Source organism: Bos grunniens, chromosome 28 (assembly GCF_055505025.1).
Source record: "Bos grunniens cultivar Pamir isolate PY7600 chromosome 28, Bosgru_T2T1.0, whole genome shotgun sequence".
In the NCBI taxonomy this organism is placed as follows: domain Eukaryota; kingdom Metazoa; phylum Chordata; class Mammalia; order Artiodactyla; family Bovidae; genus Bos; species Bos grunniens.
In genome coordinates, this window is record NC_141192.1 from 30,960,060 (window position 1) to 30,987,009 (window position 26,950).

General features: G+C 41.3%; 1 protein-coding gene across 22 annotated transcripts in view; it reads left to right on the forward strand.

Annotated features, from left to right (window-relative positions):
- LOC147343084 (uncharacterized) overlaps positions 1-26,950 on the forward strand; it is a 282,954-nt gene that overhangs the window by 54,904 nt on the left and 201,100 nt on the right. For 4 of the 22 annotated variants that reach the window (XR_015157009.1, XR_015156994.1, XR_015157012.1 and 1 more), the window contains one exon: positions 13,570-13,716. The exons of the other annotated variants lie outside the window; for them this stretch is intronic. Coding sequence is in view for 1 of the 4 variants with exons in the window: in XM_086382505.1 (XP_086238631.1) it covers positions 13,570-13,681 (112 nt within the window). In the remaining 3 variants the exon portion in view is untranslated. Of the gene's footprint in view, positions 1-13,569; positions 13,717-26,950 lie in introns of those variants that run through there. 22 annotated transcript variants of the gene reach the window in all.

Consider the following 26,950-nt stretch of genomic DNA (forward strand, 5'->3'; position numbering starts at 1 on the left):
GGGTCTGAAGAGCCTGTGCCTCTTAGGGGTGGACAAATGGATGCCCTGAGGCAGGAAAGGAGCTGAAAGCAAGAACTAGGGCTTCTTTGGAGCTGACTGCAGGGAGGTCATGGAACACTGCTGGTTAATGTGTCCGTTGAGGAAGCTGCGGGGTCAAGCTTGAAGCTGACTAAGAGCTGAAGCCACAGGCTGTGTGACCAGGTAGCTGCATCCAGAGCCCCTGCCCCTGCGACAGACCACTGCTAACCCGTACCTCCACAGGAGACTCAAACATAAGTCTGGCTCAGTCTCTGCAGGGTCTCTGGGTTCTGGTGCGTACAAGGTTTTGTTTGAGCTGCCTGAGCATGTCTGGCTGGTATGGGGTTTGATTGTAAATGCGATTTCGCCCCTCCTACCATCTTGCTGGGGCTTCTCCTTTGCCCTTGGATATAGGGTATCTTATTTTGGTGGGATCCAACATTTTCCTGTCGATGGTTGTTCAGGAGCGAGTTGTAGTTTTGGAGTTCTTGCAGGAGGAGATGAACGTACATCCTTCTACTCTGTCATCTTGTCAGAGTCAGTAACTGGACATGGAACAACAGACTGGTTCCAGATTGGGAAAGGTGTATGTCAAGGCCGTATATTGTCACCCTGCTTATTTAACTTATATGCAGAGTACATCATGCAAAATGCCGGGCTGGATAAAGCGCAAGCTGGAATCAAGATTGCTGGGAAAAATATCAATAACCTCAGATATGCAGATAACACCACCCTTATGGAAGAAAGTGAAGAGGAACTAAAGAGCCTCTTGATGAAAGTGCAAGAGGAGAGTGAAAAGTCTGGCTTAAAACTCAGCATTCAAAAAACGAAGATCATGGTATCCTGTCCCATCACTCCATGGCAAATATATGGAGAAACAATGGAAACAGTGACAGGCTTTCTTTTTGGGGGCTCCAAAATCACTGCAGATGGTGATTGCAGCCATGAAATTAAAAGATGCTTGTTCCTTGGAAGAAAAGCTGTGACCAACCTAGACAGCGTATTAAAAAGCAGAGACATTACTTTGCTGACAAAGGTCCGTCTAGTCAAAGCTATGGTTTTTCCAGTAGTCATGTATGGATGTGAGAGTTGGATCATAAAGAAAGCTGACTGCCAAAGAATTGATGCTATTGAACTATGGTGTTGGAGAAGATTCTTGAGAGTCCCTTGTACTGCAAGGAGATCAAACCAGTTAATCCTAAAGGAAATCAGTCCTGAATATTCATTGGAAGGACTGATGCTGAAGCTAAAGCTCCAGTACTTTGGCCAGTACTTTGATGTGAAGAACTGACTCCTTGGAGAAGACCCTGATGCTGGGAAAGATTGAAGGCAGGAGGAAAAGGGGATGACTGAGGATGAGATGGCATCACCGACTTGATGGACAGGAGTTTGAGCAAGCTCCGGGAGTTGGTGATGGACAGGGAAGCCTGGCATGCTGTAGTTCATGGGATCGAAAAGAGCTGGAAACAACTAAGTGATTGAACTGAAATGAAGAGCTGAAACATCCCTGAGGTGAGAAGCAGCATAGTGAGAAGAAAAGGGATTATCTTAATGAAACAGGGAAGGTCTGTCCTGCCTTGGCTTCTTAACTAAACCAATGGGAAGCTGTTTTATTGTTTTGGCCTTGGCTTCTTGATTTGTGAGTTGGGAACACCAGCCTTTCAGAGCTGTCGAGTGTGGGAGGCAACCCGTACCTGGCGATGTGCTCACGAAGTGAAAGTAATTATGGATAACTCCTTCATTTTTCCAGGTAAGAAAATCAATACTAAAGGAAGCTATCAGTTTGTGAGCTACATCAGTGTGTTTCCAACTGGAAAATGCACAGAAATTGCCTGGAGAGCTGGTTAAAACTGAAGAATCTGGCTTACAAGGCCTGGGTGGGGCCTAAGATTGCAACTCTTAACATGCTTCCAGGTCAGGCCCACACTGCCTATCCTCGGGCCAAATTCTGGATGGCAACAACCTGCAGAACACAACCTGCCAGAGTTGTGATAAGCTTTAAGTGTCACATGGATAAAAGCCCTTAGCAAATAGTCTTCTTAGGTAGGCCTCCAGTGAATTTGTTTGAGGAGCTGTGTGCCTTTAAGTCTGAGCAGAGCTGGGAGGAAGGTGCTGCAAAGAAGGAAATTGGTGGAGACCCTCCCAGGCAGGGTCCCCAGGTGGTTTCTACTTTGAGTTCTCTGGGGGGAGAGTTATTTAATGGGTCTGTCTATAGCAGCTCCAGTTGGTAGGATATAAGCCAGGTTGGGCAGTCAGTGCTATTGGAGAAGGTTTCCTGAAGATGGTGCCTGAGAGGCGAAGGGAGAGGAAGGCCTGCCAAAAGAAAGGATGGCCCTCTCTTTTGGACCTCCACATCAGCAAGTTTATGACCCAGCAAAGTGCGGACTGTTCTCTGTAGGCCCGGCAAGCACAAATTTTCGAGTTTTATGAGGACATTCCAGCACTTACAGTGATTTTAAAAATTTAATGTGTGTGCTTTGCTCAGTGAACAGTGTTCTTTCAGAAATGGAACTAGATACCAGCCCAAGCTTCTCAGACATGTGCTTAACTGGCACCTGTTTAGGCCCTTCTTGCGGCGGGCTGCTGCTGACTGCTTAGGGCAGACACTCATTTGCTGTCTGGCCTTTACTCATTTCATACCACCTTCACCCTCCACAGATGTGTCAGAGCACTAGGAGGCTCCTTTCAGGGATCAGCTTATGGAATAATTTCCCGTCATCTTTTATCCCAGTGTCTTAATGGAATTCTCAATGTGCTGTTCTGGCTTTCTGTTAAGAGTCACAGCAGGATTAAGGAAAGAGTCTGAATGTGCTTCACCTAATAAGATCAGGTATCAAGGACACTGGACATAAATAGGAGAGACTCGTTGCTTTTCAAGGCAATTGATGAGCTTTTAGGCAAAGGCACTGATTATACAAAAATAAATTAATCCCTGACCCAAACACAAGGCAAAGTTATAGTCAGTGAAACCCAGGTTCTGTGTTTGGTGCTCCTATTTTCAGTAAAACCAACCTTAAGAGTTGAATTCTTTTACATTTTCCCCAATATCCTAGCTCCATGTTTCTCAGAGTGGCCTGAAGAACCCCCTACATCAGAATCACCTGTGTAGTATTTATAAACAATGGATATTACCTGGCACCAACCCCAAGCCATCTGAAGTTGTGGCAGTAGAGTCCTCAAGAGACCTGTGTTTTCAACCCCTAAGGTTTGAGAACCACTGACATATTCTTTTTTAAAAAAATTTTATTGGAGTACAGTTGATTTATAAGAACCACTGACTTCTTTAAAGGCATTAGCTGGGTTGGTTAAGAGGAGACTATGAATGGACTTTTAGCTGTAGTTTATCTTTTTATCTAGATAAAATTTTATTTGCAGAAAATGTTTCCATGACTAAAAGAAGAATTAGAAAAATCTCTGGTTGTAGTGTATAGAGAATGGGTTTTCTTAGGTTCAGATCCTGACTGCCAATTTTTTGCCATCTTAGGCTGCTGCTGCTAAGTCAGTCGTGTCCGACTGTGTGACCCTATAGATGGCAGCCCACCAGGCTCCCCCATCCCTGGGCTTCTCCAGGCAAGAACACTGGAGTGGGTTGCCATTTCCTTTTCCAATGCATGACCCCATGGACTGAAGCCTACCAGGCTCCTCCGTCCATGGGATTTTCCAGGCAAGAGTACTGGAGTGGGTTGCCATTGCCTTCTCCGTATCTTAGGTTGCCAAAGGCCAGCCAACCTATTTTGGTCAATAAAGTTTTATTGAAACACAGCCTTGCCCATTTATTAACTGTTGTCTATGGCTATTTTCAGCTATAATGGCTGAGTTGAGTAGTTATGACAGAGATTATAAGGCCTGCCAAATCTAAAATGTTTGCTCACTGGCTCTTTAAGAAAAAGTTTAGCAACCCTTGGCTTAGGTGAATTAAAGCCCCTCTCTCTCAGCCCCAGTTTTTCTCATCAATAATATGAGATTAATAGCACCTATCTTGTATGATGTTGAAATAATTAAATGATATAATTAAAGTAAAATTTCTAGTCTGGCTTCTAATAATAATATTGGCTAAAATTTATTGATGGCTATGTGGTAGGCACAAATTTAAACACTTTACATGGCTCTTCTCATTTATTCTTTATTATAATTCTGTGAAGTCTAATTATTATTTCCATTTTTCTGAGAAAAGTAGAGTCCAGGAGACTGACTAGTCTGTCCAAGGTGACACAGACTACAGTTGGCTAAGTCAGGATTTGATCCCAGAGCCTGTGTTCTTCGTCACTGTGCTGAATTTCTTCCAGTAAAGTTAGTTTCCTACCTTTCCCTCCCCGTCCTGAGGTTGGTCCTGCTTGTACCTCTCCTCGCACATCTTAATCCCAAGAGGATTCTGAAATGGGAAAAAGACTGCAGAGTTTACTCCACAAAACTCATCGTTTTAAAGTTGAGGAAACTAAGGCCTCGTCCAAAGCCCCATAGTCAGATATGTGCAAAGCCAAGACTGGTGCCCAGGGGAGCCCTTGCTCACCAGTCAGCTGACAGCATTGAACCATGGACTAGCTCTCCTCTGTTGGAAAGCATGGATTGTTCTCTGGAGAGCTGAGTAAGAAGTAAACACTTAAGTGCTTACTGTCCTCAAGGTTCATAACACTCGCAAATACATATCTGTATGTAAGTATTGGACGGCCTTAACTTTAAATGCCTGTTAAACCCAGGCCACCTGCTAAGGTGGCCATATTGTGTTTCTCACATCTCTGTTTCTCCCCACTCCCAGGGATTCCGAATTTATAGCAGTATGTACCAGTCTAGCCCTACTGGTTATTGAAACACTGAGATATTTCTGTATCCATTGGAAGTCATGACTTTCCTGAGTCTGCCTGGTGCCCTTCAACTGACCTATCTTTACCCTCTCTCCACTCAGCTTCCCGCAATCTAGCAATTAAACAGTTAAGCCCAGACAGACCAATGGGTTTAGAGGACCTTGCTCTAGGTCTCTTGGGCTGTGCAGTGCAGGTGTGGAGCTCATGGCTAAATTCAGTCCTTTGACTGTTCCCCGAACCTGGTGTTGGCTTCTTTGGTTCAATAGGATGAGCTGAGTCAATGATATACTCTCTCTCCAGAATTTGTACCTAGAAGACAGGACAGTGGGACCTTTAAGTGGGAGTTGGAACAGCAGGAGGATTGTGAAGACGGTTGTGTCCAGGCTGGGCTCCAGGCAAGGCTGGGATGTGAGGGAGCTGAGGAGGGTGGAGGGAAACCCAGAAAGAGACCGACAGCATGAGACAGAGCAGATGGCCAGGAGAGGGACAGAGGGAGCCGTCGGTCCCAAGACCCACTTCGGTTGTTGAATATGTTCTAGGTCCTAAGACTCCCTACATGTGCCCAAACCAAACCCCTTTTGCCTGAACAAATCTGTTCTTGAAATACAAGAGCCAGACAGATAAGAGTTTCAAGCCAATAGTCATTCATTCCATTGAAATTAAACCACAGCAAGAGACCCATTTAAATCCTAAGAGCTATCGAGAGCAGCACCACGCCGCGGAGAGCATCTGCATGACTGGCCCAGCCTCTGAGAAGATAAAGCCTCACTGTGATGAGGTTAGATGAGGTTAGCAGCTGAAACCTAGCGGCCTGAAGAATGCTCTCCTCTCTCAAATTGGCCTTGATTCAGGGCTGCTGCCCGTGAGCGTGAATGATCACTTTTAATAACCAAATGGACATTGAAATGGTAATGAGAATATTATGGTTTTCCAAATGAAAAGCCTCAATCTAATACATTTTCCTTTGAGAACACTAATTTGAAAATAAAATCATAGTTAATTTAAGCTGAGTTAATTACAAGGAACCATGGAAAGTAACCAGCAAACGCCATGTTTACCACTGCTTCCATATACCGGTGCTCAAGTACCTATAGAGTCTATAATTTCTGACTTCCTGGGAAACTGAGGATGGCTGGCGAGAGTTCTGTCATAACTGAATGTTTTCGGATGATTATAAAATGTATTGGAAGAACCACAGACTGATGGGGAATGAGAAGGTTTTAAGTAGGGATATGGATCATAGGCAAGACGAGTCCAAAGGCTAGGCCAGAAACAGAGTAGCAAGGTGGTGTGTCAGCAGGAGAGAGAAAAAAAACCCTTTAACGTGATACTCAAAGCCCAGTATTCTTTTTCACATGCTCTGAGCATCAGTCTCATGAACAGTCCTGGGGTTCATTTGTCTGTCTCTGCTTGTTCATTCCTTCTGCTGAGAAGGCTGAAGTCTCTGATGGAAATTCTTTTGAGTCCTTCAAACCTATACCCTCATACTTTCCTAATTCCTGTTCTGCCTCTAAATTTTTATTACACTGTGTATGGCCTCCTGTCCCCATGATATTTAAAATATATTACCTTGTTTTCCAACATTTGATGTACGTTTCTGCTTTTACTATATGCTCCCTTGAACTTTTGCACATTTTTTTTTTTTTTTTTGACTTGTACGCCAGGAATATCTATGTCCTCCCTTCTCCACCATTTCTGATGAACTCTTGCTTATCTTCAAGGAACTGTTCAAAGGACACTTTTCTGGGGGAGCCTTCCTGGACTTCTCAAAGTAAGGTGCCCACATATCTTCTTGTTTTCCTTTGGTTGATATTTGTATAATTATCTAGTAAATGTCTATCTCCCACTGTAGACCGGCCAGGGCGATGTGAAGCATACAGATTCCCAGTCCTGGGAGATTCTGGTTCCGTAGGTCTGGGGTAGGTTGTGGGGGCCTGGGAATTTCTGCATTAACAAGGATGCAGGTGATTCTTATCATCAAGAAAACTTGGCCAGTGCAGGTCCCCAGAGACTCATAGTCTGGAGCAAGGCCTTGGCAGAATGTGAGAAGAGATAATATTTTCCAAGTCCAGTTTCTATTTTAGTTTCATGTTTTGTAGGAAGCCTTGCCCTGTTTTTTCCCATAATGTGTTGCTTTTAGAATCCAGACTGATGAGCGTATCTGGCTGCTGGACGAGAAGGAGACTCAGAGCAGCGACCTTTTCTCATTAAGGGCCTGGATCATGTCTGTTTTACCCGATATTCCTTCCTGTCCCTGCACATATGCTGGTAGGTATCCTCTGCATTTGTAGAGTCCTTATGGCTGATATCTCCCCCATTTCCCTCCAGATTGTGCACTCAGGGAGCCCTGAGTAAGAAATTTGGGCTTTTGGTCAAAAGAACTTGAAGAGAGTTTATTGACGATAGAGTATTTCCCAAGAAATGGGCACTAAGCAATAGGCTGGGCTGAATCTGATGTGGAGAGACAGCTTTCGGAGTGATTTTAAAAGCTTATGTAATCACTTTCCAATATCCTACCATTTCCACCTCCCTCTTAACACAGAAGGGTCAGTGAACACATTTGAGTGATCAATGAAGGATAGAGAAGACAAGACTTGAAATCTTCAATATTTGCCTGAACAGCTGAGTCTACCTTCCCCTTTAGAGTACTTATATTTTCTGCCCTTCTGCCTCTACTCATGAACACTGAACCCAGAAGGGAGTTTCAGATTTTTGAGTAGCCAGTTGCAGTACTTTTCTTTGAGCTATCTATCTTATCCAGTTTTGGTTACATCGTGCAGCAAGTGAGATTCTAGTTTCCCGACCAGGGAACCCATGCCCCTGCATTGGAAGCTTAGACTCTTAACAACTGGACCTTAGGGAAGTCCCCTTTGAGATATTTTGATTAAAAAATTTATTTCCATTTTGAGCACATTATTGAGATTTCTCAGAATTTGTTTTTCAGAAAAAATTCAAATTACAACCTAAACTTCAGATTAGTGACCTTAACCATATACTCTGATAGTTGGAAATTTATGTGTGTGATGATTTTATAAGACGTTTATCAGAAGGCAAATGTTCTCGCATGAATCACCACTATCTTTTATATCAAAACCTATTACAGATGAAGAACTCAATGTACTTGTTTCTCCCAAGCATCTTTAAAGCAGAGCAGGTTTGTCTTGAACATGGCGTTTCTTTTCTATCAGAGCTTGTGGCTCTCATCTCTGCTGGGACGTTAAGTGTCATTTAGGTTTCCTTCCACTTGGGGTCAGTATTGTGCTCCTGATAGTCACTGTGTTCTTGTTTTTGTTAACTTAAAAATGTTAATTTGGGCATTTCAGTGGAAATATCCACATAGTAACAAAATTGGAAGATGCCAGGGTACTGGAGCCCTGGCTGCTGCCATCCCTTTGATGGCCAGCTGCAAACTCACATTGAAACAAACACAGTGACCAATTCATTATAACTCCTTTGTCTCGATATCTTATTTTAATATTAATACCTTCTGAACCTTTTGAATGCTTTAGAGACTCCACCAGCAGTGACAGCTTATCATCGTACAGTAGTGACAAAGGCTCAGCAACACGGGGGCTGAGAAGACAGTATTTTACCTCCAGCTGTTTCTCCTTGTTGCTCTTAGCAAAACCTCTGGATTTTTCCTTAAAAGAGAGCTATTACAGTTACTCATTTGAGGTAGAAATTAGACATAAAAAAAAGTGGTTCTCATCCTTAGCTGCACATTACGATCACCTGGAGAGATGAAGTGAAATACTGATGCCTTAATGTAGGACAGAGATGGAAATCTCTCAGAGGAGAAAGGAGCTTGGGAATCAGTATTTTTAAAAAGCTCTCCACATAACTTCAGTGTGGAACCAGATTGAGAACCACTGACCCAAAGGAAAATTTGGAGTGTTGGCTGCTAAGCTGCTAAGTTGCTTCAGTTGTGTCCGACTCTGTGTGACCCCGTAGATGGCAGCCCGCCAGGCTCCCCTGTCCCTGGGATTCTCCAGGCAAGAACACTGGAGTGGGTTGCCATTTCCTTCTCCAATGCATGAAAGTGAAAAGTGAAAGTGAAGTCGCTCAGTCGTGAATGACTCTTAGTGACCCCATGGACTGCAGCCTACCAGGCTCCTCCGTCCATGGGATTTTCCAGGCAAGAGTACTGGAGTGGGTGCCATTGCCTTCAGCTACTAGTAAATATGGAAAAATTGCAGTTTTAGTACTCCTGCCTGGAAAATCCCATGGACAGAGGAGCCTGGTAGGCTGCAGTCCATGGGGTTGCTGAGGGTCAGACATGACTGAGTGACTTCACTTTCACTTTTCCCTTTCATGCATTGGAGAAGGAAATGGCAACCTACTCCAGTGTTCTTGCCTGGAGAATCCCAGGGACGGGGGAGCCTGGTGGGCTGCCGTCTCTGGGGTCGCACAGAGTCGGACACGACTGAGTGACTTAGCAGCAGCAGTAGGTTAAAATTAAGCCCGAAATCAGAAAATCTGGTTTCTAGTTCCTTCTCTGAAAGGTAGAGAGAAGAGGGTGGACTGTTGAGGGACCCCAGGATTCAAGGAATGACATGACAATGAGTTCTCTGGGTTTTCTTTTTCCCTCTTATGTATCCCAGACTTCTTTCTAGAAAAGCCCCAAAGCTAGGAACTTCACTGAGTACAAATAAAATCCCAGGAAAATTTGCTCTCTGTCTTGTCAAAAGACTGGGAAGTGTGCAGCCTGACAAGAACTTTTGACAATGGATGCCCTCCTCTAGGGACACAGCAGGGAAGAAACCATGTCACGCCCTTACATTGTGGAAAATATGGAGAATTCTGGGAGAGGACCTAGACTTCCGCCTGCTGGGCTGGACTAATGGGTGTGCACTCTTGCCCCTCATCCCCCAATGCTGAAGTGGTGTTTGTGGAAGCCAGGTGGGGAGCCTGTATTCCTACCCCGTCCTGTAGTGATGAGGCAGCATCCTCTATACCCTCCACCCCCTGCATTGTTCAGTGGAGGCCATCCATGGAACTTGAATTTCCACCTACAGCTGGTGGTATTGAATGAGGGAGTCTGGACTTTTACCTCCTTCCAGTGGTAAAGAGGAGGAGAGTTAGTGCCTTCCTGCCACCATCAGCCCAGTTTCAGTGTAGGTCAGCTAAAGCAAAACATTTAAGTAAGGTCTAGAGTCTTAAAGACTTATATAATACTCAGAATGTCCAAAATATGGTTTTTTAAAAAATCACTCTTTGTGCCGAGAACCAAGAGAATCTTAATGTGAATGAGAGAAGAAAATCAATAGGTGTCAAGATGGAGGTGACACACATGGGGATTTTTGATGAGTATTTTAAAGCAGATCTCTTAAAAGTGGTTCAGTTAGCATCTATGAACATGCCTGAAACAGAGGGAAGCAAGCTGTTCAGATGACTTCTGTGCACCCTGCTGTTTGAAGATCACCAGTTCAGAAAGTTTAGGCTTCTTTGAAGACATGAGGCAGGCAGCTGGCCAACCAGGTCTTTGTTTCTTAAACTCTAAACATTTATTTCTGCCAGAGTCTAAGCCTGCTTAGTCCTAAATGTTTCTTGAATGCTTCTGACTTATTTCTTGTTAGTATCATGTAAACCTAAGTAGGCTGAATATCAGCAAATAGAATATCCAACCTCATTGATCTTTATGGCTAAAGATCTAAGGAACCAAGAACTACTATCCCTTTGTAGGCCCAGAATCCAGGGATACCGTCTCTGACTACTCCTACCTAACTTAAACTGCATCGCTTATTAAGGGTGGGACCACTGTTTCATTTCTCTTTCATATTGGCTGCAGCTCCCATACCCTATCTGTGCTCTGCTTACTGCTTCACTCCAGGGTCAATTTAGGGGAGTTTGGTGGGTGATTTGGTGGTAGCTGTTCCAGTGGCATTTGGTAAAAAATAGGGGAAGGAGAGGGGTTTGGGTCCCCTCTTTCCCCTTCTACTTCTGCCATCTTTAGCAGGAGCCCTAACAGCAGTCCTCAGCAGCTTCCATGCTTCACTTTTGTTGCAGTCTTCCACCCACCCCAGAGCTCCATCAGCTGCTCTTTGCAAAAGTCCAAAACCCTTACAATAAAAATGCCCATGAAAGCTTGTGGCTGGGTTTTCTTTTGAAATGTAGGTCCGTGTTATTAACCCAATCAAGCATAGGTCCCATTCATAAAACACCTTTCATCTGGTATCCTCCTCCTTTAGGATTTGGTAAGAAAAGGAAGAGAGGAGTGAGTTCCATTTTAGTTTCCCACCTTTGATGGTAATAAAATTGAGGAAAAACCTGAAAGGACTCCATGCTTGGGCAGAAAGGAACAAGCCTGTCCTCTCTCTTTCCAGTTAGGACCAGAGCCACTGTTCTGTTGTCTTTTCAGAAATCCATAGTCCCTGTGACTAAAAAGGTTCCTTCCTACCATTCTAAGGGAACATGGTAGGTCATTGAGAAGCACTGATGTTTGCTGATGTACCTGGACAAGTTATTACCTGGATACCTCATGTTCTCAATCTTCTGAATTTCCTGCCATCAGATTATGGGGTGAGGACATCGGTTCCTGTCAAATGTTTCTCAAACAGAAGTAGAATTGTTCTTAGTCTTGTCAAGCCCCATGGTGATTCCTAAGGCTCTGTTGTACAAAATTTTCTGGATAATCAGCTCTTCTCTAAACAACTGGCTACTCTTCCGGAGAGGAAGCTGGGGGTCAGTTTTGTCCCATCCTGATAGTATTCCTCTATCAGACTCTACTCGATAAGTACAGCTAGTTGATTGCTGATCTTGCTTATTCTTATAGTTGCTGTTTTTGGCAAAAGCCTAAATCTGCTTTTGAATCTGCTAACAGGAGCAGGCAGGATTTAGGAACGAAAAGAGGAAGCAGTGCAGTTGAGGCTCATGGGTCTGTTTTTTCCCCCAAGTCTCTCTGCATATGGATATTTGCATATGCAGGGATGAATGACTAAGGTGATTCTTCCTCTTTTGTGACACAGGGCTTTGCTGAGCCTGTGGCAGCCATAGCTTTGGATTCCCAATTCAGTGTCTTTCCTTTACACCATCAGGTGGATCTTCAGAAAAGCGACAGGTTGGAGGAAATTTGTGGTGGGGTTTTAAAATGTCATAAGCTGTAGCCTCAAAGAGGAGAGAGTAATGAACTAGGGACTGTCATGATCCAGACTTAATGGGAGATGAGATTATCACTGAGAGCATGAGGACAGTGTTGGTTAATGTGATCACACAGGGGATGAGGGCTCAGATAATGAGCCATGTGAATTAGACATAAATGTCACACAGTGATATATTGTTTCAGGAAAAAAATCGAAGACCTCTTTAGTAGAGAGTTTTGAGGAATGTTCTAGACAGGCAAGCGTGGTTATTGAGGATATGTCTTACTCTGTTGGATGTAACAGGAATCCCCAGAAAGGGAGGCTGAAATCTCTAGAGTCCCCTATCTTCCCATCCCATCCCCAGTAACCAGTGGGAAAGTGCGGCCACCGCACCGCATCTGTCCATTTCACCCTCGCCCAGGAAATTGTTTCTGGTCATGAAATGTGGTATCAGCCAACAAATGGATTAGGGTTTACCCTGAGTAATTTTCCAAGTGAGCATTATCTAGAAGTTGAGTTGTCTGCCTTGGCAAATACAACTTATAATTAAAAAGACAGTGTACTCAGGTTGAGTTTATTGGCTAATATGAAAAGATGTGTTAAACCATACACTTGCATCCAGGGCTATAAAACATGTAAGAAGTAAGATCCAGGAGCTGGGAACAAACAGATGAGTCCCATTGTCTGTTCCTTTGCTCTCCATCAAAACTGTGTTTTGTGCTTGTAAATTAATCACTCTCATGGACATCCACCTCTGCACAAAAAACCCATCATTTTAATGCAGTTTTTTTTTGTTATACTTCACCTTTGTGAAATCTGGTCTCTTTTCCTTTGAGAGGATAGAGAACAGATGACAGATGATCATTCCCCTCTGACTAAATAATGCTCTGTATACAACATTCTTAACAGAATAATGCTGAGATTCTGCTTCAGAATAAATAATCCCTCTCTCTTCTTTGTCCTTATTTAACTGTCTCTGTTCCATTATTTAATTTAAGATTGAGAAATCAGACTGAACATAGAAATGAAATAAGAGAAATGAATCAAAAGAAAAATAACTTGTGTGAGTGTTTGTTTCCAGGTACAGTGTTAGGAGCATCCTAACTTAATTCTAAATACCATACGAGACTTGCCTAATTTCTACACATAGTCTGAGTTACTGGTATATTCTGAATTGATCTTTAAAAAATAGCTTTATTGCAGCATAATTGACCTTATAATGAATGACATAGTTAAATATGTAAAATTTGATCAGTGTGAACAAATGTTACACCTGTGAAACTAGCACAGCCTCAAGATGATAAACATAAGCATTATCTCCCAAAGTTTCCTTTTGCCCCTTGGTAACTCCTTTCTTCTTCTCCTACCTGCTTCCCCCACCTACCACTGATCTATTTTCTGTCCCTATAGATCGTTATATTTCTCAGTTTATTTAAGGTGCTTTTAATTTATTTTGGTGATATTTTGTAGTTTTTAGGATAACATCCTGAACATCCTTTCTCAGATTTATTCTTGAGTATTGCACATTTTTTATACTATTGTAAATTTCTATGTAAATTTTTTATTTTAGTTTATTTCTAGTGTATAGAAATATAGTTGATATTTCTACCTTGCCTTGAATCTTGAAATCTTTCTAAATTCCCTCACTGGTGCCACTACATTTTTTGTAGGTTCCACCAACTTTTTCTACATGGACAACGTATGTCAGTGAATCAAGGAAATGACATTTCTTCATTTTCAATTTGGCTGTCTTGTATGCTTTTTCTTGCCTCATTGTGTTAGTAGGGATCTCCAGTACAGTGTTGAATAGAAGCAAGGAGAATGAACACTTTTGCCTTGTTTTGGATTTTTTGGGGAAAGCATTCATTCTTTCACTGTTAAGTGTGATGTTAGTTGTAGGGATTTCAAAAATGCTCCCCTTTTCAGGCTGAAGAAGCTCTTTTTTATCTCTAGTTTGTTGAATGTTTTAATGAAGAATGGATATTGGGTTTTGTCAAAGGTTTTTGGGCTTATGTTGAAGTCATCATATGGTTTTTCATCTTTTTAGACTTTGCATTGTGATTTTCATCGATTTTTAAAAACTTACATTGACACCCAATAATTATGTTATATAATTCTTTTAATATATTTCTGAGTTTAGTTTGCTAACCTTTAAAATAACCTCAGATATGTAGATGATACCATTCTTATGGCAGAAAGCAAAGAGGAACTAAAGAGCCCCTTGATGAAGATAAAAGAACTGGCTTAAAACTCAACATTAAAAAAACTAAGATCAGAGCATCTGGTCCCATCGCTTCATGAAAAATAGATGGCGAAACAATGGAAACAGTGACAGACTTTATTTTCTTGAGCTCCAAAGTCACTGAAGATGGTGACTGCAGCCATAAAATTAAAAGATGCTTACTTCTTGGAAGAAAAGCTATGACCAACCTAGATAGCATGTTACAAAGCAGAGACATTACTTTGCCGACAAAGATCGTCTAGTCAAAGCTGTGGTTTTTCCAGTAGTCACGTATGGATGTGAGGTTTGGGCCATAAAGAAGGGTGAATGCCAAAGAATTGATGCTTTTGAACTGTGGTGTTGGAGAAGACTCTTGAGAGTCCCTTGGACTGCAAGGGGATCAAACCAGGCAATTCTAAAGGAAATCAGTCCTGAATATTCATTGGAAGGACTGATGCTGAAGCTGAAGCTCCAGTACTTTGCACACCTGGTCCCAAGAGCCGACTCATTAGAAAAGACCCTGATGCTAGGAAAGATTGAAGGCAGGAGGAGAAGGGGATGACAGAAGAGGAGATGGTTGGATGGCATCATTGATGCAGTGGACAGGAGTTTGATCAAGCTCCGGGAGTTGGTGATGGACAGGGAAGCCTGACGTGCTGCAGTCCATGGGGTCGCAGAGTCAGACCCGACTGAGTCTGACTGAATAACAACTTTTAAAAAGAATTTTTGCAATCTGTTCATGAAAGATACTGGTCTGTAGTTTTCTTTCTTATAATGTCTTTGGTTTGGTATCAGAGTGTCCTTATAGAATGAGTTGAGAAGTGTTCCCTCCTCTGTGATTTTTCTGGAAGAGTTTGTGTAAAATTGGTATTATCTCTTCCTTTGGGGGAATTTACCAGTGAAGTTCTCTGGGCCTATAGTTTTCTTATTAGAATGTTTTATAACTGCAAATTCAATGTATTTAATGGATATAGGACACTTAAGGTAATCTAATTTTTTCTACATTATTTTTTCTAGTTTTATTAAAATATAATTGACATACATCACTGCATAATCTAATTCTTCTTGGGTCACCTTTGGTAACTTGCCATCAGTTTTATCTAAGTTGTTTTATAGACATAAAGCTATTCATATTATTTCCTTATCATTCCTTTAATATCTATAGAATCTGAAGTGATACCACCTTTCTTCTTTCTGATATTGGTAATTTGTGTCTTTTCTACTTTTTTCCTGATCACTTTGGCTAGACATTTGTCAGTTTTTTCATTCTTCTCAGATACCAATGTTTTGGTTTAATTAAATTTCTTTATTGTGATTGTTTTGTATTTCATTCATTTCTGTTTTCATCTTTATTTCTTCTGAGTTTTATTTGCTCTTCTGTTTTTTAAAGGTGGAAGCTGAAGTTTTTTATTTGAAAACATCTTTTCTAATACAGGCATTTAATACTGTAAGTTTCCTAAGTACGGATTTATTTGCATCTCACAAATTTTGACATGTTGATTTCATTTTAATTCTGCTTATAATAGCTCATAATTTCTTTTTATTTCTTCTTTGTCTCATGGGTTGTTTTGAATCATGTTTTTTTTAGGATACAAGTATTTATAGTTTTAAGTAATTTGCTCCTGATATGCTGTGTCGCAGTTTCCTTCATGTTTTATTTGCTTGGACTTCATTGAGCTTCTTGAATCTTTGGGTTTATAGTTTTTGTCAAATTTGGGGAAATTTCAGCCCAATATTTCTTTAAATATTATTTTTCTGTTCTCTTTCCTCCTTTGGGACTTCAATGACACATGTATTATGTGGCTTTGAACTCTCCCACAGTTCACAGATCCTCTGTTTATCTTTTAGTGATTTATTTGGTTACGTGCTTTATTTTGGATAGTTTATATTGCTGTCTTTATTTTTTCTTTTTTCCCCCACAATGTCTAGTTTTTAGTTCTATCCAGTGTATTTTTCATCTCAGATATTGTAGTTTTCACCACTAGAAGTTCAGTTTAGATTTTGTATGTCTTTATCTGTTCAGTGTTTCCTTTAGCTTCTTAAATATATGCATGTAGTTCTAATCACAGTTTTAATGTCCCTATCTGCTTATTTTATCATTGGTCGCTTGTGGGTTCGTTTTTTTTTTGATGGAGTTTTCTCCTGATTCTGTGTCATATTTTCTTTCTTCTTCGCAAGTCGGACATTTTTTTAAATTGGATTCACATATTGTGAATTTTACAGATGCTAGAATTTAGTTAAGTTAGTTGAAAACAGTTCAGTCCTTTTAGGTATTGCTCTTTGAGACATTTGACTGGAACCAGAGCAGCATTTATTCTGGGTTAATTTTTTCATGACTGAAGTAACCTATACTTTTTTAGTGCATTGCTCAATGCACCTGTGGATTTTGAAGCTTTTCTACTCTGGCGGCTGTGAACAGTCACCATTCCTGGTCCTATTTGAATGCAAGAGATTATTCCCTCTTATCCATTTGGATAGTTTTTTCCTCTGGCTTCAGATAATTTTCCACATTTCATGCACTGGTCAGTACTCAGTGAATACTTAAGGGCAACCCTCTTCAAGTATTCAGAATTCTCTCTTTGTGTATCTTTCTACTGTTTTTCATGGGACTTAACAAACTGTAGCTCTGTGGTCTTCTCAGACTCAGTTCAGTTTTCCCATCCCATAAATAATGCTAGGCTCTGCTTGAGTCTCTCTTCCCTGCTCTGTGAACTGGAAACTCTCCCCGGGTTATTATTACTGGGATTGTTGGGATCACTGTCTTTTGTTGCCTAGTGTTAAATGTCTTGAGAACCATTGTTTCTTGTCTTTTGTACCTTTTTTGTTGTCTCGTGTGGAAGATTGAATGCTAACTTTGTTGTACCATAAATCTGCAAAATGCTAATCCTTTTCAAAAGTTACAAGCATATGTGTCTTAGTGCTTATGGGCTGCTATAACAAAGTACCATAGACTAGGTTGTTTATGAACAACAGAAATTTATTTCTCACAGTTCTGGTGGCTGGGAGGTCCAAGATCAAGGCACTGGCAGATTCAGTGTCTGGTGAGAACCCTCTTCCTGGTTCATGGATGGCACATTTTATCTGTAACTTCACATGGCAGGAGGGGAGAAGGATCTCTCTGGAGCTTCTCTGTATGGACACTAATCCCATTCACGAAGACTCCATCCTTACAACCTAATCACTTCTCAAAGATTCCACTTCCATATACTGGGGGTTAGGATTTCAACATATGCATTTTCATAGCAGTATGCAATTAAAATGAATGCTGAATATACTTCCCTCTTTATTCATCATTAGTATGTAAATTATTCACATACAGAGTAGGGGCCCCTTTATCATGATGCAAAACAGCAAAACAGAATAAACAAATGGAATCAAGACATATGCTGCTCAATGAGGTGAAGCCAAATTCCACATTCACCAAGTCTGATTCTTAGTTCTAGGCTTTCACACAAACTGGGATAAGATCACCTACCGGCCTGGTGGGTTTGCTTTTTGAGTTTTTCAGACAGTCTAAATACATATCAGTGACCTGAAGGTAGGTAGGAAGTTGAGAAATGATAAAGAGGTTCCTCTCTAATATATTATTTCCTAGTGTGTGTTCCATGAACCTAGTGTTTCACATGATGTTAATAAGTATTCAGGAAAAATACCAACACAAATTAAATGTTATATTCACATAAGACAGGGGAATTTAGAAATAATTTTGTCCTCATTGAAGATTCAGTGCACTTGAACTTTGAGAATTTCCACAGTTAACTTTATGTCAGATAACCACAGTTCATTCTACTCAATATTTATTGAACACCTTTCATGTGTCAGCTCATGTACTAAGCAGTAGATATATAAATATCTAATTAAAACTCATCTCTGAATCATGAGTTTACAGTCCATGGGAAATGATATTAAATAAGTAATCATCGCTCAGTAATCCAGAAAGACTTGTTAGTTTATTCATGCACAGATATTTGAGAACCTACCATGTACCAGCACTGTTCTAGGATCTGGGAGATGCAGGGAAGTGTCTGTCCTAAGGAGCTCATGATTTGATGCTTGAGACAATTTAGAAAATGATTGCAAACCTCAGTGACCAGAAGAGGAAACTGAAACCTATAGAGGCTATGTAGAGGCTAGCTCGGAGAAAGAAGATGGGTACCATGGGCGTATACATGCTTATGTGGAAAGACTTGCATAGGCCTGTCCTGAAGGTGGGAAGGAGGATGTTTGTCCACCAGAGGATAGCCAGCCGGGCTAGAGTAAAAAGCAAATAACAAGGGGCAAAAGCTGGAGAAAGAGATGGGCTAGGTCATGTTTAACTTGCAGGGCAGATGAAGGATTTTGGTCTCTACCTTAAAAGTGGAAGGTCAAAAGAGAACATCAGGAGCAGATTTGCTTTTTAAAATGGTCACCCTGTAGTTGTGCTGTGGTTACATGAGATAATGTCTCTGTCTTAGGAAACACACTCTGAAGAGTTTAGTTAATGGGCCATGATATATGCAGTTTACTTTTTTTTTTTTTTTCACATTTTCACAATGAATTTTATTTATTTATTTTTTAAATTTTATTTTATTTTTAAACTTTACATAATTGTATTAGTTTTGCCAAATATCAAAATGAATCTGCCACAGGCATACATGTGTTCCCCATCCTGAACCCTCCTCCCTCCTCCCTCCCCACACCATCCCTCTGGGTCGTCCCAGTGCACCAGCCCCAAGCATCCAGTATCGTGCATCGAACCTGGACTGGCAACTCGTTTCTTACATGATATTCTACATGTTTCAATGTCACTCTCCCAAATCTTCCCACCCTCTCCCTTTCCCACAGAGTCCATAAGACTGTTCTATACATCAATGATTTTGAAAAAATGCACACATGTATGTGCCTGTAGGAGAGAGAGAATGGGTGTGAGTGAAGGGACAACATGCAAGCAATTGGTGCAGCTGATGAAGGATATATACAAGGTTTTTGTACTGTTCTTACAACTTTGAGTTTGATCCTCTGTCAAAAAAATTATACAAAAAAATTGCTCTGATTGTGGCACAGAATAGACTGCCAGGGTTGAAGGTGTGTCAGTGGAAAGAGAAATTAGGAGGCTGTTTCAGTCAGTAACAGGCAAGAGGAGCCCATGGTCTAGGGTGGTGGTGGCTGTGCTGGGGAGGTCACTGGAATGACAAGTGCTGGATGTGAGGAGGAGGGTGGGGTGGGTCTATGAAGTTGAACAAGTTAGTTTGGCCACAAGGAAAAGGACCAGGAGGCAAAGAGGTGGGTAAGTCAGTTAGACACAGGTCATTGAAGAAAGAACCGTAGCATTGTTCACACCACACATTTTGGCAGGTCTTAGTGTGAGTCCTTCTTTCTGTGAGAAGAAGTAATGCTTAGGAACATCTCAGTAGCAGCCTTGGTTTTTCACATTGCTCTCTCAGCCCTCCTTCTCCCTCCTCATTAACAGAACCCATTGTAGTGGCTGGAGGAAATGGTGGGCATTCTCTAGAGTGTTCTGAGAACTCTGACCATGGAGAACTAGCTCCTTGCAATGATCACTCCTCAGTGGCCTGATATTTCTGGGGTGATCAATATTCAACAACCATTGTGAGGTATAGTCAAGGCTGTATATTGTCATCTGCTTATTTAACTTACATGCAGAGTACATCAGGTGAAATGCCAGGTTGGACGGAACACCAGCTGGAATCAAGATTGTCAGGAAAAATATCAATAACCTCAGATATGGAGATGATACCATTCTTATGGCAAAAAGCAAAGATGAACTAAAGAGACTCTTGATGAAGGTGGAAGAGGAGAGTGAAAAAGCTGGCTTAAAACTAAACATTCAAAAAACAAAGATCATGGCATCCGGTTCCATCACTTCATGGCAAATAGATGGGGAAACACTGGAAACAGTGACACTATTTTCTTGGGCTCCAAAATCACTGCGGATGATTAGGCATACAGAATCACAGTTTTTTTTTTTTTTTTTTTAATGTTTGCAGTGGTGGTTTAGTTGCTAAGTCGTGTCCGACTCTTGCGACCCCATGGACTGTAGCCTGCCAGGCTCCTCTGTCCGTGGGATTCTCCAGGCTAGAATACTGGAGCAGGTTGCCATTTCCTTCTCCAGGGAATCTTCCCAAGCCAGGAATCAAATCTGGGTCTCCTACTTTGCAGGCAGATTCTTTACTGACTGAGCTATAAGGGAAGTGTGCAGAGCCCCTTCAATAAATCATATCCTTCCACTTTCATCCTTCTTTCTATTAAAGTTAAGGAAAGGGAATTCTCTGGTGGTCCTGTGGTTAAGGCTCAGAGCTTCTACTACTGTGGGCCTGGGTTTGATCCTTGGCCAGGGAACTAATATCCCACAAGTTGCACAGCATAGCCAAAAAAATAAATAAATAAATTTAAGGAAAATGAACTTATACGCAGAGTACATCATGTGAACTGCTGAGCTGGATGAAGCATAAGCTGGAATCAAGATTGCTGGGAGAAATATCAATAATCTCAGATATGCAGATGAAACCACCCTAATGACAGAAAGCTAAGAGTGAGTTAAATAGCCTCTAGATCAAAGTGAAAGAGGAGAGTGAAAAAGCTGGCTTCATACTCAGCATTCCAAAAACTAAGGTCATGGCATTTGGTCCCATCACTTCATGGCAAATAGATGGGGAAAAAGTGGAAACAATGACAGACTTTATTTTCTTGGACTCCAGAATCACTGTGGACGGTCACTGCAGCTGTGAAATTTTTTCAGGCAAGACGGAATTTCTATCCTGTGTGGTCCCTGACCTGTTTTCTGTGATACACGGAGACAGTGCCGGATTTCCCGGTAGCTCATATAAGGCCACTCCAGCCATGATTGGCTGTGGGTTTATCTTTCAGCAATTCCATGCCCTGCTGCCCAGCTCTGCTTTGAGTTTATTCAGTGTGTATTTCCTCCCCCCTTTATTAGGACCGATCACTACAATCAGCTGTCAGTGCCATAGGACAGATGGAGCTGACGGCAGTGAGCATCTACAGTCTTTAGCACAGAGACTAAGCCTGTTACATGCTTGTTGAGGCCACCCCAGACTTCTTGTAGGCATCAGGATCAAAGGCACCGGCTTCCTGCAGCTCCAGATCACTGGTTACCCCTCCATCATAGTCCTCTATGTCTCTAGGCTTGATGCCTTCCTCCTCCTCTGCCCCTTCTTCCTCTTCCTCTTAATTTGGGCCAGAGTCCTCTTCATTGCTCTAACATTCCTGGCTGTTTATGTTCTGGGACAAGTTAGGGACCAGCTAAACTTCAGATCAGGAATGTAGTTTCTTCTTCCCACCCCTCCAAATTTTGCCAGTTTCTCGAGTGTGTTAATCATTCTGTCCTATGCAGTCCTTGCCTATCTTTCAGGGAGATGTTCACTTTGTTACTCTGTGTCATACAATTTCCAACTGGAGCCTTAACCCCTTGACTTTTGAGCCCACACAGGCCAGACCCGGGCCTCAGGTTGGGGCACAGTAGCAGAGGCATCAGGCTGACGTTGATACAGGCCAGTGCTGCCTCTCTACAATGCTCTTTGAAGGAGGAACACAAGACATTAGAGCTGATGAGTCCTATGCCATCCTCCTCTCCAACAGATTGAAGACAGTAGGAGAACAGAGCCCATCTCCTGCCTTGCTCTTTGTTCTCTCATAGTTTCTTTTCTAATAATCTTCTTTAGAAAGTCCTTAGTAAACATTTATTGCAGTGAATAATGATGATTTGTGTGTCCTTTATGATCCTAAAATCTTTTCTGAATCTATCATGTAGAATTTTACAGCTGGAAGGAAATTCAGAGACTTTAAAAATTCCCCATGATTTGGAAAATGACAAAATTGAAACCCAGAGCAGTTAAGTATCTTGTCTCAGATCACACAGCTAGTTGGTTACCAAATCTGACCCTGGGAGCCTGGTATCCAGGCTCTTGGTTTGGTGCTCCTTAGGAAGACTGAGCGTTAATTGAGACTTCTCTCAAGTGCCAGCTTCAAAGAAATAGAGCACACTGAGGCATACCCACCACAAATTAACCAAATGAAGGCAGTTAGCCAATATTTGCAGGCTTTACTAACAGTTATTGTACAACTTTGCAAATTTACTGTTTCAAGAGATTTGAAAATATTCTTGAATGACACTAAGGACTTGAACATTTTGCAGTTTTATCCATCATGAGTGTTTTGATGCTGCTATAGCTCAGAGGTTGAAAGATTATTCTGAGTTTGGAAGGTTATTCTTTTGAGAAGAAGTAGAAAAGATTGGAACAATGAGAAATGTTAAATAGTTAACTGTATGAATCACACAGAGTCATCTGGAAAGTATCCTGAAATACTCAGAAAACTTTTTAGGGCCCTGATTGCTGGAAAACCTGTGATTGCAGAGGGTGTCTCTTTGTATGTTGTGCGAGGGAGATAGAGAAGCAGGAAAATGGAAGCAGCCGTGGGAGAGTGTCACCATCCTGTGAGCAATGAAGGAGGGAAAAAAAAAAAAAAAGAAAAGTAGAGAAAAAAGCCAAGAACTCTCAATGTATCAGCAGAGACTGAGTGGGAGATTGAAATCAGAAAATCAGAAAGTTCACAGTCGTTATCTCCTCTTCTTGGCAGCTAAAAATAAGATATGACAGAAGCAGCTCTGCTTAGAGCTAGAGAAGTGAAAACCCTGTGAAAGAAATGACTGATTTTGTTCACTACCCTTTATCTCAATGTAAACATAAGTCAATCCTTGAAGATAACCCTGGATGGTGTCCCTAATTGTGAAGATCAGGGTGGGAACATGGCATCACAGAAGCTCTGTTAGTTTTGATAAGTCTCTGAAGCATCATGCATCTACTTGTGAAATACCAATGCACTCATGTAGATAAGACACTCATGTTTACTTCAGCAAGCCTTATTTCTAAAATGTTGGTCTTGGGGATCTTGATAAAATTTTGTCAATGGCTAAATGAGACGGTGATATGGAGCTGGGTTTTGACAAGAGTTGTGAAGTGCAATGGGGAGGGTTTCAGCCTGGGAAACAAACGGACTTGAATTCTGCTGATGAGTCCTCTTCTTATGGTGGTGTGTCCTGGAGGACAAGTCTTGTGACATGCCTATCATGTCCATTTTCTTTTTGGATCATGGCATTGGGTAGAAGAGATGACCTCAGGTTTCATCTGGTTCTAAGATTTTATGGCGCTTTCTTCTGTGCCTTTTCTGTGGACTGTGGTAACATCTGGTTCACAAATTAAAACCGGGCATCCACTGTCCTGGGTCTTTGGTTGGTTGGCAATTCAACTGGTCTTGAAATTCCCTTAACTCTACTAAGCTACCCCTCCATCGATAGGTTGCTATTTTGTGTATTCGTTATTTTGAAACATAGGAAAAGGTCTAGTCATATAAGCAGATCCCTTTTAATGAATTGGCCTTTCCCTGGTGGCTCAGAGGGTAAAGCTTCTGCCTGCACTGCAGGAGACCTGGGTCCAATCCCTGGGTCAGGAAGATCCCCTGCAGAAGGAAATCGCAACCCACTCCAGTACTCTTGCCTGGAAAATCCCATGGACAGAGAAGCTTGGTAGACTACAGTCCATGGGATCGCAAAGAGTCGGACATGACTGAGAGACTTCACTTTTAGCCAATTAGTGTATTACCTCCCTAAATGGGGTAAAAATTATTTGTCTAGCATATGATATGTTGATTCTGGAAACTTAAGGCAATAGTATAGGGGCGTATGTGTGTGTCTGCATGTAAGTATGTGTTGCCTATAAGGGAGAAGAATATTACACAAATCTGGGCAGTCAAATCAAGTGTTACTACAGTACTTAAGTAAGTGTGAAGGTTTTAGTTTTTGTAAATTTGTGACTCTTTGGTTATGGAAACTTATTCAAATTAGCTCCTGTAAAGTAGGTTTAAGAATTTATGTTTAGGAGTGTTCTTCACCACTTCTGGTTTGCCTCTGCCCGATTTGAATCAAATTTTGCTCAGATAAACTCTTAAAACTCTTAATATGCCTCAGTTTATCTTTTAGCAGTTATGGTGTCAGAAAAAGGAATTAAAGGAGACCCAGTTGGTCCCTAGGAGCAATAAGCAACAGGTGTGGGTACCTGCTTGATTCTTGCTCACTGTCTCTGGAGGCCATGGGTAAGACCCTCTTGGATCTTGGATAGTAGGTCCACAGCTTTTGCAATATGAGCTTTCAGACTATTTGAGCATTTCCTTTCTGGACTGATCCTGGAAACTAGCTAAAGGCAAACTGGGTCTGGATTTGGATTGGTTCCAGTTTAAAAACTGGACTGGGTGCAAGGTCAAACTGTGTCTGACTTGAACTGGGGTCAGTGTGAGGCCTCAGATGAATCAAATTTTGGTATAAGGCTGAACAAATAGGTTAACTGTACCAAAGATTGTCTTGAATTACAGCAGCCACAATGGAGGACTTGTTTGGTGGGAGTTCTATTTATTACAAATTCATTTTCACTACCAACGATAAGTTTGTTAAGTCTGTTTCTTCCTGATTTAGTCTTGGCAAGTTGTATGTTTCTAGAAAATTTCCCACGTCTTCTAGGTTGTCCAGTTTGTTGGCATATAACTGTTCTTAGTATTCTTTTGTGATTTTTTTGTGTGTGTCTCTGTGGTGTCTGTTGTTATTTCTCTTCCTTCAATTGTTATTTTTTAGTTCTCTCTCTTTTCCTCTTGATGAGCCTGGCTAAAGGTTTATTAATTTTTTTGGCTTCCCTGGTGGCCCAGACAGTAAAGTGTCTGTCTGCCTGCAATGAGGGAGAACTGGGTTTGGTCCCTGGGTCGGGAAGATCCTCTGGAGAAGGCAATGGCAACCCACCCCAGTACTCTTGCCTGGAGAATCCCACGGATGGTGGAACCTGGTAGGCTTCGGGCCAAGGGGTTGCAAAGAGTCAGACGTGACAGAGTGATTTCATTTTGAAAAGAAGCTCCTGGTTTCATTGTTTTTTCTATTTTTTAAATCTCTATTTCACTTATTTCCTTTTTATTTATTTATTTTTTAATTTTTTAAAATTAATTTTAATTTTTTTATGATATTATACATGTCTTAATGCCATTCTCCCAAATCATCCCCCCACCACCCCCACAGAGTCCAAAAGACTGTTCTATACATCTGTGTCTCTTTTGCTGTCTCGCATACAGGGTTATTGTTACCATCATCTCACTTATTTCCTTGTTAACCTTTATGTTTCCTTCCTTCTGCTGACTTTGGCCTTTGTTCTTTTTTTCTAATTCTTTTAGCTGATAGGTTAGGCTGTTTGATTTTTCTTGTTTCTTGAGGAAGGCCTATATCATGATGAACTTCTCTCTTAAAACTGCTTTTGCTGTATCCCATAGATTTTAGAAAATTGTGTGTTCATATTCATGTGTCTCAAGATATAATTCTAATTTCCTCTTTGATTTCTTCATTGACTCTTGTTTTTTTAGTACTCTGTTCTTTAGCCTACCCTGGTGGCTCAGATGGTAAAGTGTCGACCTACAATGCAGGAGACCCGGGTTCAATCCCTGGGGAGGAAAGATCTCCTGGAGAAGGAAATGGCAACCCACTCCAGTATTCTTGCCTGGAAAATCCTATGGATGGTGGAACCTGGTAGGCTACAGTCCATGGGGTCACAAAGAGTCAGACACGACTGAGCAACTTCACTTTTCTTTAGTCTCCAAGTGTTTGTGTTTTTCCTGTTCTTTCTGTGATTGATTTCTAGTTTTTTTTGTTTTTTTTTTCTAATTTTATTTTATTTTTAAACTTTACATAATTGTATTAGTTTTGCCAAATATCAAAATGAATCCGCCACAGGTATACATGTGTTCCCCATCCCGAACCCTCCTCCCTCCTCCCTCCCCATACCATCCCTCTGGGCCATCCCAGTGCACCAGCCCCAAGCATCCAGCATCGTGCATCGAACATGATTTCTAGTTTTATACTGTTGTGTCTTGAAAAAAAAATGCTTGCTATAATTTCTGTCTTTCTACATTTGTTGAAACTTGTGACCTAGCATGTGATCTATTCTGGAGAACATTGCTTGTGCACTTGAAAAGAATATCTATTCTGCTGTTTAGGATGGAATGTTCTCTCTCTCTCTGTTTCTCAGTCTCTCTGTCTCTCTCTCTCTCTATATATATATATTAATTTCAGCTGGTATGATGTATCATTTAAGGCCACTGTTGCCTTATTGTCTGTCTGGATGATCTGTCCACTGATGTAAGGGAGGTGTTAAAGTTCCCCACTGTTACTGTATTATCGTCAGTTTCTCCCATTGTATCTGTTACTGTTTGTTTTATATATTTAGGTGCTCCTGTATTGGGTGCATATGTGTTAACAAGTGTGATGTACTATTGTACTGATCCCTTTTAGTATAAGGCCCTTTTTTGTCTTATATACTTTATAAAACAAAATTATGTACTTTGTTTAGTATAGTATATAGTATAAAGTTATAGACTTTGTTTTAAAGTCTATTTTGTCTGACATAGAATTGTTACCCCTGCCTTCTTATCTCCTTTTCATTAGGTTTTTTTTTTTTTTTTGGTTATTTTGTTTGTTTGTTTGTTTTAATTGTTCTTTCATTGTTCAGAGGGTAAAGCATCTGCCTGCAATGCAGGAGATCTGGGTTCAATCCCTGGGTTGGGTAGATCCCCTGGAGAAGGAAATGGCAACCCACTCCAGTATTCTTGCCTGGAGAAACCCATGGACGGAGGAGCCTGGTAGGCTACAGTCTATGGGGTCGCAAAGAGTTGGACACAACTGAGCAACTTCACTTTCAGTTTCATTTGAAACAAATGCATCTGTCTTCTCACTTTGATTGACTTTATCTGTTTGTGCCCAATGGCTTTGTTAAGGAAGATGATCT